The sequence below is a fragment of the Epinephelus fuscoguttatus genome, linkage group LG11, assembly GCF_011397635.1.
Source record: "Epinephelus fuscoguttatus linkage group LG11, E.fuscoguttatus.final_Chr_v1".
In the NCBI taxonomy this organism is placed as follows: domain Eukaryota; kingdom Metazoa; phylum Chordata; class Actinopteri; order Perciformes; family Serranidae; genus Epinephelus; species Epinephelus fuscoguttatus.
In genome coordinates, this window is record NC_064762.1 from 24,748,536 (window position 1) to 24,776,361 (window position 27,826).

The 27,826-nt window shown below is 41.3% G+C and overlaps 2 protein-coding genes across 8 annotated transcripts; one reads left to right on the top strand and one right to left on the bottom strand.

The window, feature by feature from the left end:
- The first annotated feature begins 893 nt into the window (after window positions 1–893).
- On the top strand, window positions 894–19,829 carry slc10a1 (solute carrier family 10 member 1). Of its 7 annotated transcripts, none has more exons than XM_049589556.1 (12): window positions 894–916; window positions 5,374–5,442; window positions 5,555–5,638; window positions 5,838–6,056; window positions 6,217–6,411; window positions 8,233–8,472; window positions 8,555–8,641; window positions 11,501–11,613; window positions 13,570–13,771; window positions 14,498–14,676; window positions 14,777–14,982; window positions 19,628–19,829. In XM_049589556.1, exons 6-12 carry the CDS (start codon window positions 8,266–8,268, stop codon window positions 19,687–19,689), a joined length of 1,056 nt encoding a protein of 351 aa, XP_049445513.1. In that variant the 5' UTR covers window positions 894–916; window positions 5,374–5,442; window positions 5,555–5,638; window positions 5,838–6,056; window positions 6,217–6,411; window positions 8,233–8,265; the 3' UTR covers window positions 19,690–19,829. The 7 variants fall into 7 exon arrangements, with proteins under 7 accessions (XP_049445513.1, XP_049445512.1, XP_049445509.1 ...); XM_049589555.1 differs by lacking the exon at window positions 894–916 and adding an exon at window positions 3,871–4,019 and having other exon boundaries at window positions 5,838–6,061; XM_049589552.1 differs by lacking the exon at window positions 894–916 and adding an exon at window positions 3,871–4,019.
- Window positions 19,830–19,922: 93 nt separating this feature from the next.
- Window positions 19,923–26,954, bottom strand: srsf5b (serine and arginine rich splicing factor 5b). The gene is made up of 8 exons (XM_049589561.1): window positions 26,798–26,954; window positions 26,364–26,514; window positions 24,123–24,193; window positions 23,910–24,023; window positions 23,449–23,521; window positions 21,974–22,047; window positions 21,753–21,860; window positions 19,923–21,402 (listed from the first exon to the last, which is right to left on the bottom strand). The coding sequence occupies exons 2-8, from the start codon at window positions 26,487–26,489 to the stop codon at window positions 21,084–21,086; spliced, it is 885 nt and encodes a 294-aa protein (XP_049445518.1). The 5' UTR covers window positions 26,490–26,514; window positions 26,798–26,954; the 3' UTR covers window positions 19,923–21,083.
- Window positions 26,955–27,826: the final 872 nt, after the last annotated feature.

Consider the following 27,826-nt stretch of genomic DNA (forward strand, 5'->3'; position numbering starts at 1 on the left):
AATGTGAGTTTTTACAATTCTTATGATTTATTTTTTTGTCACGTCAGTAATTCAGTTCATGTCAGTCTGACACACACTCTGAGCAATGAGCAGCAGTGATTATTATTACTATTTTTTCTACTACACATAGATCAATTGGTTGAGAAATATAAATGTCATGGTGCTTTTTACATTCAGCAACCAGTTTGGCTCCGGCCACAAAATATGTCATTGTTGTTGACCAACACAATAAATGTCTATACCTGAATGGAAAAATATCCTCACAGGCAAAACTCCTTAAAGGTCCAGCATTTAGGATTATAGGGCAGAATATATATAATATATAGGGGAAAATATATAATATATAATAGTAAAAATATAATAATCATAACAGGTTTTCATCAATGTATAATCACCTGAAAATCTGAATTATTGTGTTTTCATTACCATAGAGTGAGCCGTTTATATCTACATTCAGAACAGGTCCTCTCTCACAGAGTCTGCCATGTTGTTTCTGTAGTAGCAGTAGCCCGGAACAGACAAACCAAACACGGCTCCTGATGTGGCCATTTGTGTCTTCACGACAGTCATCGCAGTTGGCTCATACATGCCTGGCACACTGGAGAAGTTGAAGTTCTGTACCTTAACTGTGAGATGCCACTAAATCCAGCACACAGGAGCTTTAATTCAAAATTAGGTAAATGAATAAAGAATGGACTGTATAAAATAATGGAGGTAGCTACTGTGATGTTTGACTGCCATTTTAAAACCTTCAGGTTGGTATTCCGGCCATTGCCATCTTGGTGTTTTGGAGCCAAAAGTGACCATATTTAAACAAGTGGCATGATCAGTGACGAAGGGAGGGTTGGATTTGACTCATAGACTGTAGCGGTGCCTCGCAGACAGCCGATCACTCAAACCAGTCACACCCTCAACTGTAAGTACGTTTAAGCTTTAATAAAATGTAAACAGGTGAGTTATATAAAAAAAAATCACCCCAGTACAGTTGTCATGAATGTTAAAAGTAGCTATTAAGAGCAAAGAACTGCAGTTTTTGGGACATCTGTGTTTTTATTCCTAGAGGTTGCTGCTTGGTGTAAATCTGTGACGGAGCTGCTCCATCACACTGATTGGTCACACTGTTTCAGTAGCAAGACCAAGTACACGTATTCTCACAAGTGTTACATTTACTAACGTGTTGAAATTTGTTGCATGTTCGCCGCCCCAGTGAGTTTGTTTGGCAAAACAAGGGCGTAACATTTTCCTCTGTTAAATGGTGTTCTTGTGCACTTTCATGGTCACATGAACTGCAAAATTGTTTCTTCTTTGTAAGATTAATTTTAAGATAAATACACCATCCAAATATTTTTAGGAATCTAAAAAAGAACCACTCTACAAAAGGTATCATCAGAAAAACACACTTAAAGTTTTCACATTAAAAAAACACTGTTGCAAAATCACACATAAGTCTCTTTGAATTTTATTCACAAAAGCTTTGACCAATTGGCTTTTGTAAGAGATCGGGAAAACCGGAGTACCCGGAGAAAACCCGTACTACCTAAGTAGGCAACACAAAGAGTTTGTGTGTTGCCTACTTAGGTAGACAGCAGACAAACTCACAAAGGCTCAGGACCGGAAATCAAACCCTCGCCTGTGAGTTTGCGTTGTTGACTGCTAAGGTCGTCCTGAGAGCTCAAGTCCTGCCCCACATCCAGGTTATGTCCGGGTCACCCGGAGGTAACCTGAATGGGAGGCAGGATCTTGATTTAACGGGGACTGACTCTTCGTCTGAACGGGGCAGTAAATGGCTTGGATATAACTCTGCCCACACATGAGAAGAACCTGCAAATGGTGTTACGCTTCTTTGGTGGATCTTTAAGGTGACGTTTGAAGGCGTTTGCAATGTGGTCATAAACTTCTGGGTCCTCTTCAGTCATTGCAGCCAGCACTCTTTCTGGATTCCCCCAGCTTTTGCACAGTTGTTTGAATATAGCTTTGTCGAGGCATTTAAGAGTTTCCGTGTTGATTTCGAAATCCTCTTCTTTGACTTTGGCCCATGTTCTTTCAAGCACGCAGTCAACGATGATAGTTGGCTTTTTGCGTAGAGTGCTCACCTCTTGTTTCTTTAAGGTTCGCGAAACGAGCTTCTCGACAAGTACTCTGAAGCTTGCTGGAGCTTGTACAGGTGTTGTTTCCTGCACAGGTGCTGGATCCTCCACAGTTGCGGTAGGTGTTGAATCCTTCAGAGGTTCAAAGTTTGTCCCCTCAATAACGAAGTCTATGTGTGTTTCAGTTAACACAATTGCAGACTCCTTCAAAGCCAGTGTCACCCTTTCACATTGGATGCCAGCCTGACTGGTCAGCCACCATCTCAGAAGCCCGTGGAAACACCACAGTTTGTCATTAATGACTTTATGGATATCATTATGTGGCGAGGACCCCTCCCTTGCAAATGCTGCTGGATGATTCTCAGAAAACAGTCCATCTGAAATGTAACTGTAGAGGATATCATTAAGTTCTCCTGAGAATGCCAGGACTTTACCGTCGATGATGTCCTGTAAACTAGGACACACAGAATCCACAGCATGTCCACCTTGATTATTCTCACCGCCCTCAAGCAGGGAGTCAATATCATCAGCAAAGCACTGCAAACATTCTGGGGAGATTGCAGCCCTTAGCTGTCTTACAATATGACATAGCGACAGCTTGGCAAACTGTTTGGCAAAAAAGGTTTTTAACTTGCCAGTCACTTCCCTCATGTGCTTTGGAGCATACCGTTGTGGATTTACAGTTGCCCGTCGACGAAACATTCTGATGTAATTTCTAACACCTTCACTCTCCTGAGTGGTGTTAGAAAGCAGCAGGTCACAGTCACACCTGGGAATATCATTGATGAAAGGGACTGCAATGTTGCTTAACTCGTTGGTTAATACGTCCTGGACATTGTTGGGTGTTTGAGTCCCATTGCTCTCCTCTGGTCCTTTCACAATGTTCCCATTGGTTCCTGCTGTCTTAGATCTTGTTCCTGACTGATCTGACTTGTCTTCTGCTTCAGTGATGTGGATGAAGCTGTCCAGGGTGTTGCCTTGATTATGTGAGCTCGGCGTCATCTCGTCCTCCAACTCTTTTGTCATAGTGCAGATAAGCCTGACCATGACATCAATTCGGTGAGGTGGGGTGATATGTGCAATAGACACCGGCATCACAGTGTCCCTGCTGGCGGAGAGGAGAGAGTTCACAATTTGGGTGACCTCTTTGGACAATAATCTGGACAGGTATTTAGAGCTCCTGCCAGTGCCCAAATAGTCACGAAAACTCTCACGGATGGTGTTTTGGAGATTAGGCCTGACATGCGTGTCATGTGTGTCTATATCCACACATGTCAGATCTTCCAAAATGGATCTTGACACCCGTGCTACAAGATCCAAAATCATCTCTGCCAGCATAACTTTTGTCGGGTTATCAGCTTCGTCACTGTGTAACAGTTTCAACTGACTAGCTGATAACCGATTGTTGAATCTCTCCATCAAATAATGGAAGTTATTCACAACAGTCCGTTGGATCTCCTGTCTCTGTGAACTTTCCATTTTATCCGACGATCGTTGCTGAAGCTTCCTGTACAGTCCTGCGTACTGTGTCCTGGATGCTTTTCCAAAACCTTCAAAATGAGTCTGAGAGTTCGGGATAGGCTGAGAGCCTGATAGGGGTTATTTAGTAAATCTGGATGGATGTATCGTGATGTCACAAAGAGAATTTCAGGCCAAAGCGTTCTACAACGTGACGTCATCGCTAAGACCTGCCCCCCCGAACAAAAACAATTTTGCAACGAGATTGCGACTGCAGCATAGCAACCGTTGCTAGGCGCCGGTGGCACAGCTGACGGCACGAGACATCAGGGAAGGCGCCTCTTTAAATAACATCAGGCGTGTCAGGGGTGTGCATTTAAAGCTTCTCCCGTTTAACCCCCATCATGAAGAGAAGGCGTAGGTACCAGCACCAACACTTTACTACAACACAGCTCTTTGAAACGAAACGTGAAGGTGAGATGTTTATCCGATTGTGATGATGTAATATCAGCGTTTTAGCTAAAAGTGATGCAGTCAGATGCAACAATGTATAGTTTATTTTTTGCACCATTAAAACACTAAAAGTCAAGGAATATTCCCCTCACTTGAAAGTATTTTCGGCATAAAAACACATATTTGAAAAATATTAATGTCATAAATAGTGAGAATCTGAAGTCTCTGAAGTAAGTAAGGGTTAATGCCCGACGAGGTGTCCATTATCAGGAATTAATGGACGACGCGGGGGCGTGAACCGTCCGACGGTTAATTCCTGACAATGGACACCTCGAAGGGCATTAACCGCTTATACCATGCTCACTTACCAAATAAATGAATATTAAATCAATTTTTTATGCTTTAATGTGTTTTACAGTTAAAATCAAGAGTTTTTCACAAGCCACAGCTGAGCGGACAGGCGTTGCCATGGACACCCGCTGTGGCCGCAGCATAGAGAGCATAGTGACTCTGATCAGTGAAGGGAAGTGAGATGATGGCTAAACCTTGCGTGATATTATTCAGAAGATGATTATTTAAGAAAGCCAGTGCACTTCTTACCGCTTGTGTGTTACAGACTCTGGTGGTCAGAGGATGATGTGCAAAAAAAAAAAAAAATCTTGAAATATTACTTTCATGATTCATTGGCGCTCATTTAGGCTATAGGCTAGGCCCAAGAAAATTTGTTTCAAATAATCAACATCCAAATAGTAGTCAAAATCGTTTTTAATTGCAACAAATAATTCATAAGCATATAGTAGTTGAGATTATATCATATAAACACATTAACAAATTAATAATTGTATCCTATTTAAAATGAAATGCTACATTACCATTAATAGTGAAATTTGAAAGTGATATGGGTATGTCCATCAGAGTGGCATTTGAACTGCCCATTCCGTTGTTTTCTTGGTGTTGGGCTCATCCTTCTCATCTTCTAAATTATTTAATTCTTCTGTGCCGTTTCTCCCTTTTCTTTTCATTCTCTATCCTCTCTTCTAATGCATCCCAGTCATCAAAATAAATAATACAATAAATAAATAAATGAAACGATAAAATCACTCATGATAGCTGTTGTAATCCGTTGCCTCTGCTCTGAGTCTCCACTGCTATGGTTACAAACTAGCAGTTGAGCCAGCGCAATAATTTAGAGCCTGTCATCTGTATTCACCCAGACCATGGTATAAGACAGGATATCCGCCCTTTATATTGACAACCTTTTTATTTGTCTGCACATCCTCCCTTTACATAAAAGTAGGCTGTCGCCATGACCTTTTGTTGATGGTGGCAGGGCTGTCACTCATGTAGATCTGTTATGTTCCTATCAATATGATAGGATGGACTCCACCCAGAGAGGACAGCAGGCAGAGAGAGAGAGAGAGCAGAAAGAGGAAGACAGAAGAAGGTAATAATACTTACTGTTTGCACAATGGAAACAGAAGTTAGAGCGTCTATAGCCTCAGCACTGTGATGTATGTGATGTAGTGCTTTCTAACTTCCCTGCCTCTGTATAATAGGCCTATTTCACAAACAACCCATGGGCCTTCCTCCATATGCCCAGCAGATGGCAGGAGAGCACCAAGTTTTAAATGAAATGCATAGTAAGTTTTTGATCGTAGTTCTTCTTCTTTCTCCCTGTCTGTAGTTTTAAATGTATTTTATTCGTTGATTTCTTTCAACTGTATGTGTGTGTATGCATTTTGTTTAAGTCATTTAAATTGTACTTCACATAAGGTTCCACACTGTAGCTGTTCTTTATGAGTCAGTAATTTTGTAATTTTGGTTTATATCACACATCAGCAGACCTCCACAGTCACCAGATCTCAAGCACCTTTGGGATGTGGTGGAACGGGAGATTCACATCATGGATGTTGCAGCTGACAAATCTGCAGCACCTGTGTGATGCTATCATGTCAATATGGACCAAAATTCCTGAGGAATGTTTCCAGCACCTTGTTGAATCGATGCTACCAAGAATTAAGGCAGTTCTGAAGGCAAAAGGGGCCCCACTTGGTACTAGTAAGGTGTACCTAATATTTACATTTCCATATCTTAACAGACAAATATGTTCTAAGCCCACAGAGCAAAATTGTGTCCTAAAACACAAGGACACATTTTGGGCTCTTTATATCAGATGTATTTGTCAGTGATATGTTTTATTTTTGTTTTCACACTTTAGTTAATCAGATCTGAGGAGTTCTCCAGCTGCCTCTCATGTATCTCTCAATCTGCAGCACTAGATGGCACCTCTCTTCCATCAGTGGTCTTCATCGTTCATTCCTGACTGACAGAAAAGAGACTGTTAACACATGAGGAGTGGATTTTATTTCAGAGAGGAGAGGAGAGAGGAGTACAGGAACCTCTGGCCCAACAGGTAACAACACAATATATGAAATATAGCTGCAAACATGCCTGTCAGCTTTACACTTCACACAGGGGCCAGTGTTTGTTTCTGGGGAATCCACTTGATTTTTCTTCTCTTTTGTACTCCAAGAACAGGTGTGCAATTCTCACCTGCAGAACAGTCCAGAGTCGGTGTGTGGTCCAGTGACACATTATTAAAGCTCTGTGGTGCTTATTTTCTTGAGACATGCGTTTCTTTCTATGGGTGTAAAATAGAAATCCTGTGAAGGTAATCTGTCTGCACGCAGCATGTGAGCATGTCAGCAGGGAGGATGTGGTTGTAAACTCTGGAGATGAAGGTTCAGTCGGCATCGAAGGTGAAAGGAAAGTGAGGTTTAAAGAGAGAGAAAATTACGTGTGTTCTTCCTCAGTTGGTAACATATCAGCAGGAATTTAGTGGTTTCCTGCAGAAAATGTATTTTTGGTTCAGTTGCTAAAATTAAAAATACAAAACCAAGAACAGGTGAGAAATGATTGACTTTTGTTTTCTTGGAAAAGACTCATGTATGTGGAAATGGCTTGTCATGGTCATTCTAATTAGACATATACAATTGCTTTCTTGATTTCATGATTACTTTTGATTGTCAGCCACTGTTTGTTTACAGTTTCTCTGTATTGCATTCCTCAGAGTAATAATAAGTTGCCAACAACACTTTAACTCCCTCTATTTTCAGCATTTATAAGCAGCATATAAACTTTAAATAACTGGTTTGTAACACACTATGACATACTTATGAGTAGATATAAGCATTTATTAATGCATTTGTCAACAACTATAATTCCTGTTGGAAACCACAAGTACAGATAATGAATGATAATATAGACAAATACAGTTGTAATGATATGAAATATGTCTTATTAGGACAAGTTACATTCATTTTCCGTAACCTCTTATCCTGTTAGGGGTCCCGGGGGGGCTGGAGCCTATCCCAGCTGACACTGGGCAAGTACATGTGAGAACACACACTGACAGTGCACGAATCATGTGTGTAAACAAACATACCAAGGAGTCACACATATCTACCAAGATATCTCTCCTACTTTCAGGGTATTTTTCTTACATTTCCATGGTATTTAAACCAAAAAAATAATGCAATTTGGAAATACAGGATGTTTGAAGATGTCTTTATTGTCCATATGAAGTGATGGTGTTTCAGTGTGTGCAGCCATATGGACTATTAAAGTTAAAAATTCTCAGGGCCATATAATGTGAACTATGAACTGAAAGGATACACTGTCATTGTTTATGGGCATATAAGCACTCACAGCGACCTTTCTGCCTGTTCAGAGAGTGTCTTAATATGTCTTCAGAGGACAGTGCGTTGCTTTGCTTTTATATACATGACCTCTTAAAGGGACGGTTCATTACAACATTAAAATTACATGTGTTGGAGGTATCAGCCGTAGAGATGTCTCCTTTGTTTTGAATATAATGGAACTAGATGGCACTCGGGTTGTGGTGCCAAAAGAGCCAAAAAAGTACATTTGAAGAACTCAACAGCAATGTCTCTTTCTAGAAATCATGACCTGGTTACTCAGAATAATCCACAGACCTTGTTGTGAGCAGTTCTATGTAGGTAAGCAGAGGAAGAATGCATCTGCTGCAAGCTCACCCAGGTGTTGTTATTGGGGGACAACAAGACTTTTTGACCCAGCTCTTTCTTTGCATGCAAGATACCATCACACGCTTTATTATCTTCGACCAAGTGGCTAGACCGCATCATAAGGAGAGAGCAACTGTCTGTGGCCACCACCACTGATCTATTGTCTTACTTCTATCTTGTGTTTTAAGATCCCGACTCAGTACCTCTTGTGCGGCCCCAACATGGAGGACACCCCAGACCAAACAGCCGATCTGTTCTCTGATCAGAATCAAAGCTTCGAGCTCAACATGACGGCCGCTAACACCAGCTCAGTTTTTGTGGATGTCATGTCGCCAGAGATGAACAAAGCCATCAACATCCTTATGATAATCTGTATGTTGATCACCATGGTTTCAATGGGATGCACCATGGAGGTTTCCAAGATCAAGGTGTCCACACATGTCCAAATACATTACCTGTCTTTATAAAAGATAGAAACCATCATGTTGAGCTCTTTTTCTTTCTTTGCAGCATCACATAGTGAAACCAAAGGGGGTGGCCATAGCACTGTTGGCTCAGTATGGAGTCATGCCTCTGACAGCTTTCTGCCTGGCTAAGGTTGGTGCTCCTGTTTATAAGATCATAAACACTTTATTTTACAGTACAGGAAGCATGTGAGGCCTCCTGCCGTCCGAAAGAATGCACCCCATTATACCGATTTAAAGAATATTAATGCTTTTGTTCTGCTTGCGTATAAGATATTTGAGTATTCACCAGATTTAGTTGTGGTTTTTGATTTAATATGGTTTTCAAATGGATAAATAGGAAGGTAAAGTAGTGCTGATTAGTCGACTACTCAGTTCATTGACAACTACTGTACGCTGGTAATAAATGATGTGTTTATCCAGCCTCTCAGATATAGAGATGTGTGTGTTTTCTTTGTTTTCTGTTATTATAAATGTATTATATTTAGAGATCAAGACAGTGTCGTCAGTAATAGACATCGGCAACACAATCAGACCAGGGCCGGATTATGAGAAAATGGGCCCCCTGGGCACAGATATGCAAATGGCCCTTTCACCGCTCCTACATCAGCCCGTTCTCAAACTCGTCAGCTAACTTTATCAGCTCAGCTCAGCTTTTGTTAGTGAATGTCAGCATTTGGCACAGACGCAGCCTTTGATACAGTATGATACACACCAGGAAGCAGCAGTTTGTAACGCCACCAGCAACTACTGTAGTAAAAAGAGTGAGAAAGTCCATATAAGGAAGGTGGGAGGAGAGGTGGATGGGTCAAACAAACTTTGGACTTTCACCTGGGAGTCCACTGTTTGTTTCTGGTGTGAAACTAAAAGTCAGTGCATTTATTTTAATGTCAGCCTAGTGTGCTCGTATGTATAGCATGCTACAGTAAGGATGTATGACACATGACATATGTTACATTGCATTAGTGACATCTGTACTTAGGGAAAGCCATGATATTTTTTTTTCTGAATCTAGTCGTGTGCTTTTGTCGCCTAGACTTAAGAAAATAAGCCTAAAAACTAAGTATTTTACGTACATTGTAAGTTTATTTTAAAAAAGACTGTATGCATGTAACAAGCAGAAACTGTACATTTCCTGTGAAAATGTAAATGTATTTTGAAATGAGAATGTGTTGCCTACATAGACGTAGACTTTGAGATTGTGCTTCTTATGTTGTTTTGTCTCTTTTCCTAGTTTTCTGTCTCTTAATTGATGTTTTGCCTGTGTGGAGGTTATCTTGTGTCTCTTTGTGCTCACGACATTTTGCCTGTGCTCGATAGGCTCGTTCAGTAATCCATCCATGAGTCAGACGTACAAAACCCAAAACCAGTGAAGTTGGCACGTTGTGTAAACCGTAAATAAAAACAGAATACAATGATTTGCAAATCCTTTTCAACCTATATTCAATTGAATACACTGCAAAGACAAGTTACTTAATGTTCGAACAGGTAAACTTTGTAATTTTTTGCAAATATTAGCTCATTTGGAATTTGATGCCTGCAACATGTTTCAAAAAAGCTGGCACAAGTGGCAAAAAAGACTGAGAAAGTTGAGGAATGCTCATCAAACACTTATTTGGAACATCCCACAGGTGAACGGGCTAATTGGGAACAGGTGGGTGCCATGATTGGGTATAAAAGCAGCTTCCCTGAAATGCTCAGTCATTCACAAACAAGGATGGGTCGAGGGTCACCACTTAGTGAACAAATGCGTGAGCTGATTGTCGAACAGTTTAAGAACAACATTCCTCAACGAGCTATTGCAAGAAATTTAGGGATTTCATCATCTATGGTCCGTAATATCGTCAAAAGGTTCAGAGAATCTGGAGAAATCACTGCACGTAAGCGACAAGGCCGAAAACCAACATTGAATGCCCGTGACCTTCGATCCCTCAGGCGGTACTGCATCAAAAACCGACATCAGTGTGTAAAGGACATCACCACATGGGCTCAGGAACACTTCAGAAAACCACTGTCAGTAACTACAGTTCGTCGCTACATCTGCAAGTGCAAGTTAAAACTCTACAATGTAAAGCGAAAGCCATTTATCAACAGCACCCAGAAACGCGCCGCCCGGCTTCGCTGGGCCCGAGCTCATCTAAGATGGACTGATGCAAAGTGGAAAAGTGTTCTGTGGTCTGACGAGTCCACATTTCAAATTGTTTTGGAAACTGTGGACGTCGTGTCCTCGGACCAAAGAGGAAAAGAGCCATCCGGACTGTTATAGGCGCAAAGTTCAAAAGCCATGTATTAGTGCCCAAGGCATGGGCAACTTACACATATGTGAAGGCACCATTAATGCTGAAAGGTACATACAGGTTTTGGAGCAACATATGTTGCCATCCAAGCAATGTCTTTTTCATGGACGCCCCTGCTTATTTCAGCGAGACAGTGCCAAGCCACATTCTGCACATGTTACAACAGCATGGCTCCATAGTAAAAGAGTGCGGGTACTAGACTGGCCTGCCTGTAGTCCAGACCTGTCTCCCATTGAAAATGTGTGGCACATTATGAAGCGTAAAATACGACAACGGAGACCCCGGACTGTTGAACAACTTAAGCTGTACATCAAGCAAGAATGGGAAAGAGTTCCACCTGAAAAGCTTCAAAAATTGGTCTCCTCAGTTCCCAAACGTTTACTGAGTGTCGTTAAAAGGAAAGGCGATGTAACACAGTGGTAAAAAGGCCCCTGTGCCAACTTTTTTGCAATGTGTTGCTGCCTTTAAATTCTAAGTTCATGATTATTTGCAAAAAAAAAAAATAAAGTTTCTCAGTTTGAACATTAAACATCTTGTCTTTGCAGTGTATTCAATTGAATATAAGTTGAAAAGGATTTGCAAATCATTGTATTCTGTTTTTATCTACGATTTACATAACGTGCCAACTTCACTGGTTTTGGGTTTTGTACAAACAGACACTGTATGAATTCATTATGGTTTCATGTTGTGTGTAGGTGTTCCAGCTGGCTGATATGTTGGCTGTGGTGGTTCTGATCTGTGGCTGCTGTCCTGGAGGAAGCCTCTCCAACCTCCTGTCCCTTGCTCTAAAGGGAGACATGAACCTCAGGTACACACACACACACACACACACACACACACACACACACAACCTGTTTGATGTGATGTATTTATGCTAGACTCCAAAAATGGGGTTGATTAGGGTAAAAAATGAACACAGGAGCTTCAGACGTTGGTGGTAGCTGAAACTTCTAGATCAGAAATGGTTAAAATGATTGCAGTAAAATCACCTAACAGCACAGATACCTCAGGGATAAAACAAAGCAGTGTACATGATGCTTCTTTTAGGAGCCTCTTAGGATATAACACAATTAACACAGTGTTTAAAACAATTTAAAGTGATCCACTATTAATCCATTGTCCTCTGTAACCAGTAAGACTGAGCTGGTGCTTATTGTCACAGGTCTGAGATTTATATGTAATGTGGTGCCTGTGGAAATGATAATGCTTGTGTCCTCTAAAGATCTATGACCAAACAGGAAACTGCACAGAGTAAATAAAATATTGGTCCAACTTATCTCCTCTAGTTGCCAAAATTACAGTCCCAGTGAGAGAACACAATGTAACACTTAAATTTTGCAGCCATACAGAGAGACTTAATAACAGAAATAAACATGGTTCAAAAAACTGTTTTGTTCTCTGTAGCTAATTTCCCTGCTCATAACAGCTTTACAGAGGATGAACTTTTATGCAACTCACCCGTTTACCTTATAGTAAGACTTAAAGTTATGCATAATAAAGGGCATGGCCACTTTGAGTGACAGACTGTCTGCAGATAGTGTCCAGTCAGATCCACCTGTAGCTTTTCCACAGCTCCAGCCTCTCACCCAAATATGATCACTTCTGCCTCTAAAAAAAACCCAAGATGGTGACCATCAAAATGCCGAACTCGAGGTATCAAAACCAGAGTCCACAAACCAATGAGTCATAGTAGCTACTGACAAATCAAAATACTAGTATGCATGTGTGGAAAGCTCTACGTCCACGTTGTTATACAGTCAGTGTTAAAAAGCTGCTGCTGTCATATAAAGAGGCAGTATAATAAGTCAGATAAACCTTCTAACACCAGAAAACAATCTAACCGTAATCTAATGTAGAGCTTTTGTATGATGAGACCAAGTCATTGCTTTTCAAGTCACAGGTACGTCTCAAGTGTTTGCACTAAAGTCCCAAGTCAAGACAGGAAAGTACCAAGATGTCAACTTTGAATTTTGAGTCCTAAACAAGTCATAATGTGCTCTTCACAAGTGTAATGCCGTTTTAATAAAAGCATATATTAAATTCACAAATGTCATGAATGTTTTTTTTTAAATTTGTACTCATTTGTTAAAGTAAGTGTTTTTGGAAGTTGTTTCCTTCTGTAATTTTCAATTTCATTAAATGTCAACTTGCTGGGAATTAATAATGTTAACGTTTGCTGATTCAGGTAGGAAGGGAAATTAATGGAATTGTGGCACACTTTTTATTTAACATACTTGTAATCTGTGGGCTTGGGGGAAGGTATCAAGTATTTTCAAGTCAATAGGCTGAAGTATAGCTAAAGTCACTTTTTTTTTTGATTTTGTCAAGTTGTAAGTAGTCAAATTTGTGACAGACTTTTCTTCCATTTTGGCGTAAAATCTGAGGCTCAAAGTTCATTCTTGACCTTGGATATTGGCTATACCTCTCAAAAGCTCTGGGTCAGCTGTTAAATGTACCTTGTCTTTTTCTACATACAGTCATTTTCCCCATTACAGACCAGAATGTTGATCAAGGAGACATTTAAACTCATGTGGCGTACCTAAACTAAAGGTAATAGGTCACCAAAATAACAACAAATCATGCTCTGGGGACCATGAACAGCTTTGCTGTCCATGTGATCACCCAGTGACTTCACTAACTCTGTTTAATGACCATCTCTGGCCCAGTGGCAGTTGTTTACCTGTCGTCTCCATCACCAGCCACATAGATATGTTCACACGAGGCTGGGATTAACAAGCTATCACCCTTATGTGTTTCCCCTCAGCCTCGTGATGACGTCCTGCTCTACGCTGCTGGCCCTGGGCATGATGCCTCTGCTGCTCTACCTCTACTGTCAGGGCTTCGACCTGCATAACGCAGTGCCCTACGTTGACATCATCATATCGCTGGCTCTGATCCTCATACCCTGCGGTGCCGGCATCCTCATCAACCACTACAGGCCGCAGTTAGCCAAGACTGTCACAAAGGTGAGTGCGTATACAGGAAGGTCACAGGGTCAGATTAATGGTTCATTAATGGTTGGTAAAAATAAAATAAAAAAAAATTAGCAGCAGTTTTGATGATTGATTTATTCCAAAAAGTTGCAGGTTCCAGTTTCTTCTTTTCTAATCTTCTCAGTTATATATCATTGTTAACTGAATATTTTTAAGTTTTGAAGTGTTGGTCAACTTTGACCTTTGACCTTTGGCTTTCATAACTCTGTTGTTAAAATGGCATTACATTTAGTAAAGACATTAAGACTTGTTCGGGACTCAAAACTTAAATTTTAGGACTTGAGACTGGCCTCAGTCCCACATCCATTTGCTCCCAATGAAAACACATGTCTTGAAAAACGGGTTACAAATGTGACATTTTATTTTCAAACCAGGCTCAGTAATTTCCTTAAACAGCTTGGAGCTGGTTTTGAGCAAATGTTAGTCAAACAGAGGTAAATGATGCATTTTTGATACTATAGATGACCCTGATTAAGTTTGGGATGATGAGCTGAATGGTTACTGAAAGGTTGTGACGCCCCTCGCACTGTTTAGGAGGATGTTCCAGTCGACCTCATCGGGCAGCTGGCTGACATGGGAGGGTCGTTGCCTTGATTGGGCTCACCTGGGCCTTCAGGCTAGGAAAGCTGCCTCATGTTTTCACTCAGTCTGTCAAATAAAAGACAAATCTGATTTGTGTCCTGTCCTGCTGTGTTTCAGGCAGGCCTCATTTTCCTGGGTATCTTTATGGTGGTGATCGCCGCCGTCGCTAGCTTTGCCATCGGAGACACTCTTCTCACAGTGCTGTCTCCTCCCCTCATGGCCATCGCTGCTCTCATGCCCTTCACAGGCTACGTCTTCGGATACGTCATCTCCTCGCTCTTCAGACTCAGCCAACCGTGAGTCATCTGCTTAAACATTTGAGCTTTGGTGGATGTTGTGACAGGTAGTCTCAGTCATGTCGACTTATGAATGAATCTGCCACCTCTCGACCCACAGGGAGCGGAGGACTGTTGCTATGGAAACAGGCTGTCAGAACAGCCAGCTGTGCTTCACTATCCTGAAACTGGCCTTTCCCCCGGAGCTGACTGGCCCTCTGTTCCTGTTCCCTATGGTGTATGTGATATTCCAGCTGATGGAGGCGGTGCTGCTCATTACGTTGTTCTGGGGTCACCACAGGTTCGCACGCAAACAGAAAGAGAAAGGTGAGGCTGATGTCAGGTATTTAAAGGGTTAATGCAGACATGGAGAGAAAACACAAGACCACACAAACACTGATGTTGTGTTTGTAACAGTGAGGTTGCAGGAGGAGGAGGAGGCTGCGTTCCTTTCCTGAATGGTTATCGTCGTCTCTAGTTGATTCGCTTCCGGCTTTTCCAGTCACAGAGAAATGAACGGAGCACGGACGGACGGCTCCATCTGTATATCCGTATCCGTATTGAACGTTGAGCATAAATGGGCCTTAATACTGCAACATCTACATCGCAACAGAAGATGTTTAAAGATGGCGGGAATGGCGCGATCTGGAAATACGGAACCGGAAATGTGTTGCTACCAAGCAAACCAATCACAGCCCTGTCGGTCTGCGCTGGGTCTGCATCACCTCGACGTGTAGTTACATTTTTGGGGAGGTGCACGTCAGGCTACGCCGGGGGCTACGGCGAGCCTTCTGCGTAGCCCCGTACCCTACGACGTAGCGACGTCGTTGATTTAACGCAGGACCATAAATCAGGCTTAACAGGAGGCGCTCAGGAGGCATCCTGATCAGATGCCTGAACCACCTCAACTGACCCCTTTTGACGTGAAGGAGCAGCGGCTCTACTCCGAGCTCCCTCAGGATGTCCGAGCTCCTCACATTATCTCTAAGGCTGAGCCCAGCCACTTGTATCCACAATCTCATTCTTTCGGTCACTACCCAGAGCTCATGACCATAGGTCAGAGTTGGGATGTAGATGGACCAGTAAATGCCACACCAAAGAGCCGATCCGTCTCACACTCCATTCTACCCTCACTCGTGAACAAGACCCCAAGGTACTTGAACTCCCTTGCTTGGAGCAGTAACTCACTCCCAACCCAGAGAGCTTGGCCTTTGAATTATTTAAAATTGAATTTTGGGGTCTTGATCTGACAAAGTCAAAGAATTCAGAGAAATTTTGAGAGGCATCTTTCATTTTCTGACACCTTGACACCACCTGTGTATATTCTTATGATCCAGATAATTCTGGCATCATATATACTTTAACTTTGCACCTTATTGTTATCTTTGACTTTTATATTTTCACTCTTTATATTTGCACTCTGACCAATTTGTATTATAACCACTGAGCAGCAATTTCCCTCAAAGTACAGATTTATCTTATCTTGTGTTTTATAGACTGAGTCATGTAATCATTGCTGGACTAGTTCTGTGAACAGAGGTCATTTACCTGAGTGAGTAACACAGACTGGATGTATTTACACCACTGTATCATCAGAGGTGCACATACCTGCTGCTCCTCATTGTGTAAGAAAATTAAGTATCCAGGAGTATAGACAGGTAGGATATATGAATAGGATTTTAGCTTTAAAGCATGAAATATTGGTGTGTTAGCAGTATAAGCTAATAGTTCATTTCCATAGTGAATATTGGGAGAAACAAGTCTCATCTAACATAACAAAAAATTGTAATTAGATTAGATTAAGAGTCAAGGTATCATAGATTTTACAATTCATTCTCTGGGGACCACGAATGTCTGTACAGCATTTTGATGCCAATGAATAAAGTAGATATTAAGATTATTAGGGCGTCCTGGTAGCCTCGGCCCAGTTGATCAGAAGTAATCTGATCGGATATCTGCTGTCGGATTGGATCCATGGATAGGTCACTGAACGGGCCTATTGGGCACAGGCCCAGGGGCCCAAAGTGTCAGGGGGCTCCTCTGGTCTTCATTTGCATGTGAATGTCACTCAACTAAGAAACATACCGACAAGGAAGATGCTCAAAATGATCGCAAATGAAAATGATTCAGAAATTAGGTTCGATCACGTTATCCGGATGTGGTTTTGATCTGGATCAAACTCCAGCATGTGTTGTTCAAAATTTTTCAGTAGGATTGGGATACCTTTGATCCCCAGAATCAAGACTATCCTGACCCCAGCAGAAGGCTGGATTCAAGCTGAATTTCAGCAAGAAATTATCATAAAACATTTAAATGAGTCAAATATATGTATATTTATTTAAATTTAGACCTGATTTGTTTAACTGTTACAGTGATAAAGCTTATATTTGGCTTCCTGTTGAGCCTCTCAGTATAGTAAAGTAAACCAGTAAAGTTACAGTTTACATCCATGTCTGTGTCCATGTCACCAGTTCAGTATCTGACCAAATGTCTCCGCTTCTGTTCCTGATATATGATGTTGAATAATGTCTAGACTAGTGTTTTTGCAGAACATTATGATGTCACAGTGAAGCTGACCTTTGACCTTTTGGATATAAAATGTCAGTTATATCAGTACATTGTTTCATCCTCTTAGACATTTGTGTAAAATTTTGTCATAATTAGTGTATATATTCCTGAGTTATGGCATACATATTTTTTGAGGTCATAGTGACCTTCGACCTGACCACCAGAATCTAATCATTTCATTCTCGACTCAAAGTGGACGTTTGTGCCAAATCTAAGGAAACTCCCACAAGGCCTTCTTGAGATATCACGTAAACAAGAATGTGATGGACAGACGAATGGACGGATGGGTAACCCAAAAACTTAATGCCTCCGGCCACTTAAAGTCACCCCACACTGGATGTTCTGCCTGTTGTTCTTTACACAGCCTAGATTGTCATACATAGTCCCATTTAAAGTGCTATGTTGTTTTGAAAAAACACAAATATACACGATAGGTTATCTGATCCTGGGTAGGAAAATACGGGATTTCCACATCTGGATTATTGTGATTCTGATAGATGTTTTTAACAGCTGGGCCATTAAGACGGTGTGTTACTGTATACCAACAACATTCTGTTTGATTCTGGCTGTGACCTCTGTTACATGTCATACCTATGTCTCCCTGTTTCCTGTCTGTCTACATGGTCAACATGGTCAATAAAGCCACAGTAGCGCCAAAAATAATCTTTATGAAAGTGAATACTGCAAGACGATGTAGTGCAGAGTGCATAGAGTGTCTACATTTATCAGTCACTTAGATTTAATGCTTTTTAAGACCTTTTTTATATAATTTAAAACCAGATTTTTTTAACAAATCTTTTTCTTATTCAAGCATATAAAGAAAAAAGACAGTATTATAAAGTGTCTACAGGTATCACACACTTAAATTTAATGCTTATTTTTCACCATATTTAAGTCTGATTCTTATTCAAGCATTACAGCTAAGGTTTATATACATAGTGCCGTACAGAGCTGGTCTTATATATAAATTAAGACAATATTAGGTTCAGCTGTAGATTTAAAAATGTGGATTTTCACACAGAAGAGCTACACTCTTTTTGAAAAATAAAATAAAATAAACATATTTAAGCAATATCACACTCGAGCTCATGATGTTACAGCCTACTCATATATCGTCATGGCTGTGATTTGGTCACCAAATTACAGCCGTGACATACGTATATGTATACTCGTATACGTGATATACGAGTATAACATCATGAGCTCGAGTGTGATATTACTTTTATACAACAGTTCAGCAGTTAAATAAGCAAGGCTAATGAGGACAAAATAGATCATTTAAGCATTTTTTGTGTCTTCCGCCAACAAAAATAGTTCCCTCAGAACTCCGCTGTCACCGTTGCTATGTAACGACATGGTGCGCCAGGCACTTACTCTTTATACACATTTATCTGCACGTTTCCATTAATTGTGCAGCCGGTGAAATAAGTCTGTGGTGACTGCATGGTGGACTGTCGCTTCACTGGCACAGCCGACTCTGCCTTCTGATCTGACAGTATGTTGCTCCATCGTTTTCTGCTCTCCATGGATGGCTTCCAGTAGCTTTATAACGAGCTCTCAGACCTGCAAGACAAAAGGTATATTTTAGGGCCCGACTAATTAGAAGGCTATATTTACACATAGGCTGCGTTAAAACAACATCATACCTGTGCCCACTCACTGTCATGATCTCCCTCGCTTCAAGACCCGCATCTGACAGCTTCTGTATGGCAGTCGCCCTGAGGCTGTGATTGGTGCAGATAGCTGTTGTCCCCGCCTCTTTACACATCTTCGGCAGCATCTGTGCGAGTGAGTTTATTCCCAGCGCAGCTTTAGTGTACCAGATATTGACTGTGTGAGCTGCTGTCATCCTGGGCTTCAGATAAAGGGCATTTGCATCTGGTGGAAGTTTGTTTAAATACTTTTCCAGGGATGCAGCGCAACTGCTGACCTAACTGACACTAACCGTCAGTTTTGATTTGATTGTTGACTGCAATCAGCTGTGAGGCGGAGTGATACATATACAGTGAAATAACCGTGATGTTGTACTCCAATATCATCACGGTTCAGATTGCAGGGCCGGAACTAACTGTTGTATAGATATATAAGATCAGAAAATTAAATTATGTAAAATGTTTGTGGAAATCAAGACCTCACAAATTCAATTTTAAGACTATTTAATGACTTTCAAGGCCTGAATTTAAGACATTTCAAGACGTTTCAAGGACCTGCAGACACCCTGAGTAAGGCACTACCAAACTTGAGTTGAGTCCAGGTTCTTACCAGTTACAGAAACCAGGCTAAGAAATTTGATGAATGTGCATTTTCATGTGTTTTGAATGCGAAATTAATGATGTTGCTTTAGTTTAAGCTCCATATCATGAATGTTTTCCATTTACAATCTGCTTGTCTGTCTGACCCACAGTGACATACCAGCCTGCAACCACTGAAGAGAAGTCAAAAGAGGCCTCTGAGGGCACGGTATGATGATGGAGCTTTATTGTTTCTAATAATGTGAACTCTTGCTGACCGGAGCCTCCAGCTTGATGGAGACTGAAGGAAACCTGCACTTCTTTTTTAACACATGATGTATAACTGCAGAGAAGCCATTTTGTGCCAAATCATTTTTAAGAAAGCGAATATTTATGTTTGCACTGAATTGTAAATTGACAACTTTGTATTTTTCATTTTTAAAATAAAAGCCACATAAACACGAGATGAATGATTTAGTTAAAACTGTTTTATTAAGTCCACCGTCTTCCTACACCATACAAACGTCCATCATATTTTTCACTGAAAATAAAATCCTTACATACAAAAATGTTGCTTTTTTTTTCGTTTGTTTTTCCAAACTCTTGTCTACACGTTCATTTAAACCACAGTAACATCAGTCACAGTACCAACAAGCATTCGTGGAATCACATTATACACTGATGTCAAACAAAAGTCTGCAATGCTGTACACAAAAACCTTAAACCAAAAAATAAAAACAATAATTACAATGCTAGAGCAAACTGCATTCTGGGAGCAACACCATTTTAAAGTGTTGACCTTATCCTCAAAGAATCCCGACAAAACACAAGTGAGTCGACTGCGAAAAAAGATCCAGGACATAGTTAATTTACTGTACAGCTGTTTTCCTGCTGGAACGATGGTGGTATTGAGCTTTAGTAAAACACTTTTTAAAGTAAAAAAAAAAAAATCCAATCAAACCAAAAACACATGCAAGCATCCTCAGGTATATATATCAAACACACCGGCTGTGGTGGATACAGTCGGTCAGAAAACAAGGGAAGAAGAGGTGAAAGATCTGGACAACGAGTGATCAGGACTGACGAGCAAAAACACGCAAACGCATCGCAAAACAAAAATAAAGGAAGTGGTCACACTACTTATCAAAAGCATCCTTGTGCTGCCGACAAAAAAGACAGATTCCCTCTTTAAAGTTTTTCAAAGTGTCGAGATGACAGTGAAATGATGACGCTGGGCATTTTAGAGATTTTGTGAGAAGAGATGACGATGGTGCAGCAGCAGGGGAGTTGCAGCCTGATTGGATGAATTAATTCGGAGGGTGTCGACATAGATATGGGTTCAGACTGGATGGGTAACGACAGGTACAAAAACAGCTTCACTGTGTAACAAGTGTTAAACTTCCTATAATGACAATAAAATATTTGAGTATCTTCGCTCCTGTCTGACGATGGGTCGGTGATTTTATGTGAGGAATTTGAAAGTTATGACAAAACTGTACTCGAGGGAAGCTCTCGTCTCTCTCAGAAGGGGGATCATGGGAGCTCCAGTGTGCCAACTCCTCCACGCTGATTCTACGGCTGAATCAAGTTGTGTCTACTGTTGATTCCCTTTACACCTAAACGCAGCGTTTAGCGCTGACTGTCAGTGGAAGGGGAGCGAGAGCGGGAGCGTGAACGAGAGCGGGAGCGGGAGACGGAGGCTCTCTGTGCCGGTGGAGGGGAGGGCGGGGTAGCGGATTTGCTTGTCTTGGAAGAACGTTTGGCGGGCTCTTTTGATTTGGGGGTTGGGGAGGAGGCGCCGCCGGCGGGGGAGCCGCTGTGGGAGCGTGAGCGGTTGTGTGTTTTGTGGGCGGGGCTGCGGGAGCGTCTGGGGGAGCGGGATGGGGAGCGACCGCGGGAACGGGACCGTGAGCGAGAAGAGCTCTCAGACCGGGAACGACTTCTCGACCTGGGAAGGAGAAAAGAGAGGAAGAAGAAGAACATTAAAGGGACAGTTCACCCCAAAATAAAAAAAAAAAAGAGATGTTCTTCTGACCTGGACAGATTTCACATTTACAAACTCTCTGTGCTTCTCAGCAGCAGAGTTACAACTATATGCCACGTCCTGACAGCTCAGCCCAGCTCTACTGAATCCATTTAGAGGGATAAATTTAGTTAAGTATGTTCTTTTGCCTTGAGCTCTGTTCTTGAATGCAGGCTGAGCATTAATCCGTTAGTGATAGATGGAGTAATCTTGGATACTTCCTATTGTGACTAAAAAGAAAACATGAGTGGAAAATGGAAGTCATCATCTCTCACCTCTTCCTGGCTGCCTCAATGAGCTTGATTTTCCTGCCATTGATTTCCTTTCCAGACAGTTTCTCCATGGCGTTTTTCAGATCACTGCCAGAGGCAAACTCAACAACCCTGTAAAAACATCACGAGATTTTAGTTTCAGTTTTAGATATTTGATATGACACACACGACTCATTCTGTGATATTTATTAGGCAGTTAGGAGTAACAGAGATAACGCTCCTACCCTTCGTTGAGTTTGGGCCGATGTGCGTCGGCAAATGTCACCTCTCCAGCTTGTCTCATGAAATCTTTCAGGTCCTACACATGTAAACATCAGTCAACTTATGGAGAGGCTCGGGACACAAGCACAGCCTGAGACATTAAACAGGACTGATTTACCCAAAAAGAGAGATGGTTAGATTGTCTGAGAGGACTACACAGGCTACTGCAGATAAGGAGGATGAGTCCAAGAACCTCAGAGGCTGTTCAATCAGTGGGTTTGTTTTTTTTTTAAGTGTGTTTCATTAAAAAAAAAAAAAAAAAAAAAAAAAAGATACATATAAAACCTTAGTAAAGACATAAAGTGTGCCAATTTAGGTATCACCCAATTTTGTCAAGCCTTATTAGTAAACAGTCCCAAGTATTTGTAAAAGCTTTGAGATTCTTGGACTCATTACAGCTACAGAGACATGAACACCATCTGCATGAACTGAACTGCAGTGGCGCCACTTGGGCAGCCTTTGGCACCAAGAGCCCCGTTTTCCCTAGCAAGGAGGGCACAGGGCTCCACGCCGGGACCGCCCCTGTCTCGGCACCCTGCCTCAGTAAAGAGAGTGAACAGGGTGGAAGAGAGGAAACTACTACCTGAGAGCGAAACCCTTTGTGGTGGGCCGCAGGCTCTCCGAGCCCACCATAACCTCGGGATAACAGCAGATTATATCCATGGACACCTGGGAGGAATTCACACTCTCTCTCTCGCTCGCGATGTGCGGGAACACCAGAGGGGGGAAGGGAGGGGGGGATATCGATCGACCGAAGCCCCTCAAATAAACGAACCTTCGATCAATACGCCACCACCATCACCATCGACTCTCGCTCTTTCCTCTCCTTTCTCTCTGCCAACTCTCTGTTTCCTCTCTCTCGCTCTCAGCCACACACCAGGCGCCCCCCTGCCTTCGACAGGGGGCGTTGCGAGCGAGTGAAGGGGCCGCCAGCGCCTCTAGTGTGGAGCGAGCGCTCACATGACCAGCAGGCGTCAACTAGGAGTAGGACAGACTGGCTGACACCACAGGCTCAACCCAGACAGAAGGACCCAGAAGGGGTTAACTCCACCATAAGCGAGCTCTTCCACATGACTCAACAGTCAGGCTGGCAAATAAAGGGGTGAAGAATTGGTTAAAATTTGAATAAAGGAACAAATTAAGTGCTTTTCTTGTTGTTACTAGTCTTTGATTCATTACTTAACTGCATGAGATGCAGATTTAATAGAGTGCTCAATCATTAAGAACAATTTGAGCCTTATCACAATAACACAGATTGTTTAAACATTATAATAATAAAGTATTAATTTGATTCCAGATGTTCTATGTTCTTTAGCAGCATGGAAATTCTACATCTGTATGTGTGTATTGTTGGAGGCAACTGCTGGAGGTGATAACATTTGTGGTGTTGCAGCTTGTAGAGACTTGCTGTGTATAAGGAACATGCGGCAATACTAACCTGCCAGCTGACACGAGAGGACAAGTTCTCCACAATCAGGCGGTTCTCTGTGCGCATTGGAGGAGGGTTTCGGCTGAAACAAACACACAAAAATAAAGACTAAATCAATTAAAGAACAACACTGTGGCACTGAGACACAGACTGCAGCACAGAGAGCTCATTAGCTGTTTATCAGTAGCAAGGCTAACTCATGTCATGAATCTTTAAAATGCATTAAACACAGTGCATTTTAAGTAAGATGTGTCCAGTCTGTGGGTCATTTATTACAGTCTGATTAAACAGGTTCACCTACAGTAAATGAAGGAACGTGGACAGTAGCTTTTATGACTTCTAACACAACTGGTGCGAATTATTTTACATGCAGTCCTCCCTCATTTGAATGACATTAAGTAGAGCATATCTGCCATCATAAAGCAGGTGACCTGCTGTTACAAAAACCGCGGGTGGTGTGAGACCGTTACCTCCGACTGTTCTGGGAGCCTCGGCCATATCGATCAGAGAAACGTCCTCCTGCACCGCCGCCTCCTCTGCCACGGCCGCCTCGCAGACGTACACGGGCATGCTCAATGGTCACCCTGAAATTACAGGAGAGAAAAAAACTATTACCATGGAAACATGCAGAGGAAAAGACAGACGCATTTCTAATTCACGTCACATTTAGCACACTGTCCTACCTTTCATTGCACAACTCTTTGCCATCGAGCTCATAAACAGCATCTTCAGCATCTCTGGGGTCGTCAAACTCCTGCAACAAACAGAACATTTACAACATCACTTAGTACCGTCTGTATCATTTTAACCCGTGTTCTGTATAAGGAGAAACACACCTAACTACTTTACACATGGCAGTACAGCCTTTCTTCCCTTAAATTCAAAATGCACACACCAAGAAAAAATTTGCTCTGACCCACTTTCATTCTGTACCTACACTTGTTTATCCACCTTAATTTCACACAGCTGTGAGAAGCTCCTTCAGGCGCTGCGTGCATCACTGTGCCACAACAGCATTTATCAGAAGGTTAGTATATATGCATTAATAGTTCTAGACTCAACACAAGAAAACTGATACAAACAGGATGTGCTTGAGCTCAACTTGTGTGTGACTACCATAGCAACGGATCTGAATATTTATCCATATGAGATTTAACTTGTTTTCTGAAATCCAGTATTTTCAACTTTGTCTTTACTGGTTATCAAGCGTGAATTAGGGTTAAAGTAAAACTTAGATATTCCATAATGACATGTCAAATAAGGAAAAGGATCTAAATGGGGCTGTAGCAAATGTGTGTTGTATTTTTTTTTTTTTTTTTTTTTTAAATATTCAAAGTTTTTATTTCGGGTTGTTGAACAAGGCTTTCATCATTGTCTGTCATCATATTTTATTACATCACCCTAAAAATAAAAATCCTTGAACAAAATCCTCAACTTGAATTAAGTGATTCATCAGATTGAATTAGTTGAATTGGATTAATCTTTTTCATTAGATCATTTTTCTTTAATGAATATAAGTTTCGGCAATATGATCTTTTTTTTAACGACTTAAAGGTCCAGTGTGAAGAATTTAGTGGCACCTAGCTGTGAGGCTGCAGAACTAGATCTTCTCTTGTGTGTTAAGTATGTAGGACAACTGCGGTGGCTGACGCAAAAATGCAAAAGGTCAATATGAGCAGTGCAATTTAAGTTTCAGGTGATTATACACAATTGAAAACAGTTATAAATGTGTTAAATATGTTTTATTTAAGGATAAAGTGCACATTTCTTTGCCACCTGGCAAATATGGAAGCTGAAATATTGTACTGAGACATGCTACAGTCCCCTACTTATGTCTCACACGTTAATTAATTTGTGGTTATTTTTCCTTTTTATCATTTTCTTTGTTGTCTACTAGATTTCCCGTGACTGGTCTGGCTTTCTTGTTTGTTCCTGGGTTGATGGGTGGGTGAGGTTGTTTTTTGTCTTTACTGGTTCTGTGTTTGTTTATCAATACTCTTTTATTCATTCATTTTCCATAACCGCTTATCCTGTTAGGGGTCACAGGGGGGCTATAGTCTATCCCAGCTGCCCCTGGACAGGTCACCAGACTATCACAGGGCTGACACATAGAGACAGACAACCATTCACACCTACGGCCAATTTAGAGTCACCAGTTAACCTGCATGTCTTTGGACTGTGGGAGGAAGCTGGAGTACCTGGAGAAAACCCACGCTGACACAGGGAGAACATGCAAACTCCACACAGTAGGGCTCCCCCAACCTGGGTTCGAACCCCCTGCTGTCTCGCTGTGAGGACACAATGCTTACCACTACACCACCATGGCGCCTCACTATAATGTTTTGTATATCTTTATTGAATTACCAATTAAAATACCTATTTTTTTGGAAAAGAAATGCATCACTTTTTCACAAAAAATATTACAAAATGGATAAATGAAATTAGATATCATGTTTGTTGTAATTAGGACCTCACAAATTCAAACTGAACACTTATTAATGACTTTAAATGCCTTATAGTTTAACACTAAACTTAAAATATTTGTGAGATTTTTTTTTTTTAAAGGACCTGTAGACACTCTGGTTATAGTATCTTTTTCATTTTGATTATAATTTTCCTATTCTGCATTTCTGCTTTTTAACTAAAGCAGAGTTTTGCCTTTAATTTAATTTCCTCTTTGAATATGTATTGCATGCACCAAAAAGGAGAAGTAAGATTCCTTATTTGTGAAAATCTACTTGGCCATTAAACTGACTCTGTTGCAATGGTTTGATATTAACTGAAGGTTAAGCCTGCACCAAAATGAACAGAGCTGGACTCAGATACACACAATATCCTGTTGCTGTTAAGTCAAGCATATATCGCCATATATTAGAGAGTAGATTTGGGAGTAACTCTCGGCATATTAAAGCCGTGTGACTCACCACAAAGCCGAAACCTCTCTTGAGGTCGATGTCTCGGATGCGGCCGTATCCTTTGAAGAACCTCTCCACATCCTTCTCTCTGGCCGAAGGGCTCAGACGACCGATGAAGATACGACATCCACTCATTGTTGGTGTCGCCGGTATCAGTTCCCTGCATACAGGCGTGCACACGTTACCCTCACAGATTTAGCTAACACGGGGAATTACAATTAACGGCTGCGTATTCATAAATGAAGCCATTACGTTACTTGACCTGTATCATTTTTATTTAGCAAGCTAGCCGGACAACTGTGGGGCCTAGCAACCGATTTTATCGAGCCATGTTTCGCACTAATTAAAGCTACCGACACCGAAACACGACAGATAGCGGTTATTGCCAACAAAACGAAAGCTGTACGGTGATGTTAGGTGCATTTAAATCGCTGTACACGTACCTTTAAGTGGTCCTGGTGGTGTTTCCGTGCAGGTTGTCGACTGTGACCGCAGAAATCAAACAAAATGGAGTCTCCGCTGTTCAGGGAGGGGGCACGAGAAACACCCACGTGACGTACGATGGAGGGCCCCTCTACTACTTCCCTTTTCGTTTTTATAATAGCCTGTATAAAAAAAAAATTCATATTTGTTTAATTATGTTATAAATAATACACAATCTAAAAATGTATCCTTTATATAGTTTATGTTTCTTCTTTGATGATTAACGGCAGCCGGTGTCTTTAGTGCAACATCACCGTCCCCTGCTGGACATACTTAGCTACTACAGTATAAGGACCTCGACCTTTATTTATATTTTAATATATTTTAATTAAAAGCGTCTGTCATGTAGTCCAGGAACCAGACCACTGCGAGCTCATGTTGTGTTTCCTCTGGCAGATGCATTTGCGAGTTAGTCTGATGATGCCTGGCTGTCTGTTATCTGCTGTGGTGAAATACACCAGGGCTGCAGCCTGGAGACATGGGTGCTTGTAAAGCAGCAGACCTATAATGTAAGAAAGGAAGACAGTAATAAAGGAGGCAAAAGGGACAGTATAGTATTTCACTGGAGTTGTACCGTGTATGATTTCATGTGACAAATAAAATGATGGATTGATATGGAAAATTGTAAATAAAGGGTTTTTTGCATTGCAAGAAAAAAAAACACCCTCCTACAATCTCCTTCATTTCCCCCACAGGGTCCTCCATCTCTGATAGATATTTCCTGTAACTAACAAACACAATGTTCTGGTGCTCACCTGACTGAAGGTGACACTGCAGAACACGGAAATAGCCGAAGTGCGGCTGGAGGGTTTCCGAGCATGACATCACTCACCCACCGAATACTACCTTCCAAATGTGTCACGTTTTTTGGTCTTCTTTATTTTATGATGTACAGAGGGAGAAAACATGGTATATTTGTAATCAATATTACATCAATAACAAGTTAAGGAAAGTATATTTCAAGATGTTATATAGGATTTACCTGGTAA

Coding starts and splice junctions, on each gene's coding strand:
- slc10a1 (XM_049589556.1), top strand. CDS start 8,266: ATGGAGGACACCCCAGACCAAACAGCCGATCTGTTCTCTGATCAGAAT. Junction 11,614..13,569: donor AAGGGAGACATGAACCTCAG/GTACACACACAC, acceptor GTTTCCCCTCAG/CCTCGTGATGACGTCCTGCT. Junction 14,677..14,776: donor CTCTTCAGACTCAGCCAACC/GTGAGTCATCTG, acceptor CTCGACCCACAG/GGAGCGGAGGACTGTTGCTA.
- srsf5b (XM_049589561.1), bottom strand. CDS start 26,489: ATGAGTGGATGTCGTATCTTCATCGGTCGTCTGAGCCCTTCGGCCAGA. Junction 24,194..26,363: donor AGAGAGGTTTCGGCTTTGTG/GTGAGTCACACG, acceptor TGTTTGTTGCAG/GAGTTTGACGACCCCAGAGA. Junction 24,024..24,122: donor AAAGAGTTGTGCAATGAAAG/GTAGGACAGTGT, acceptor CTGTAATTTCAG/GGTGACCATTGAGCATGCCC.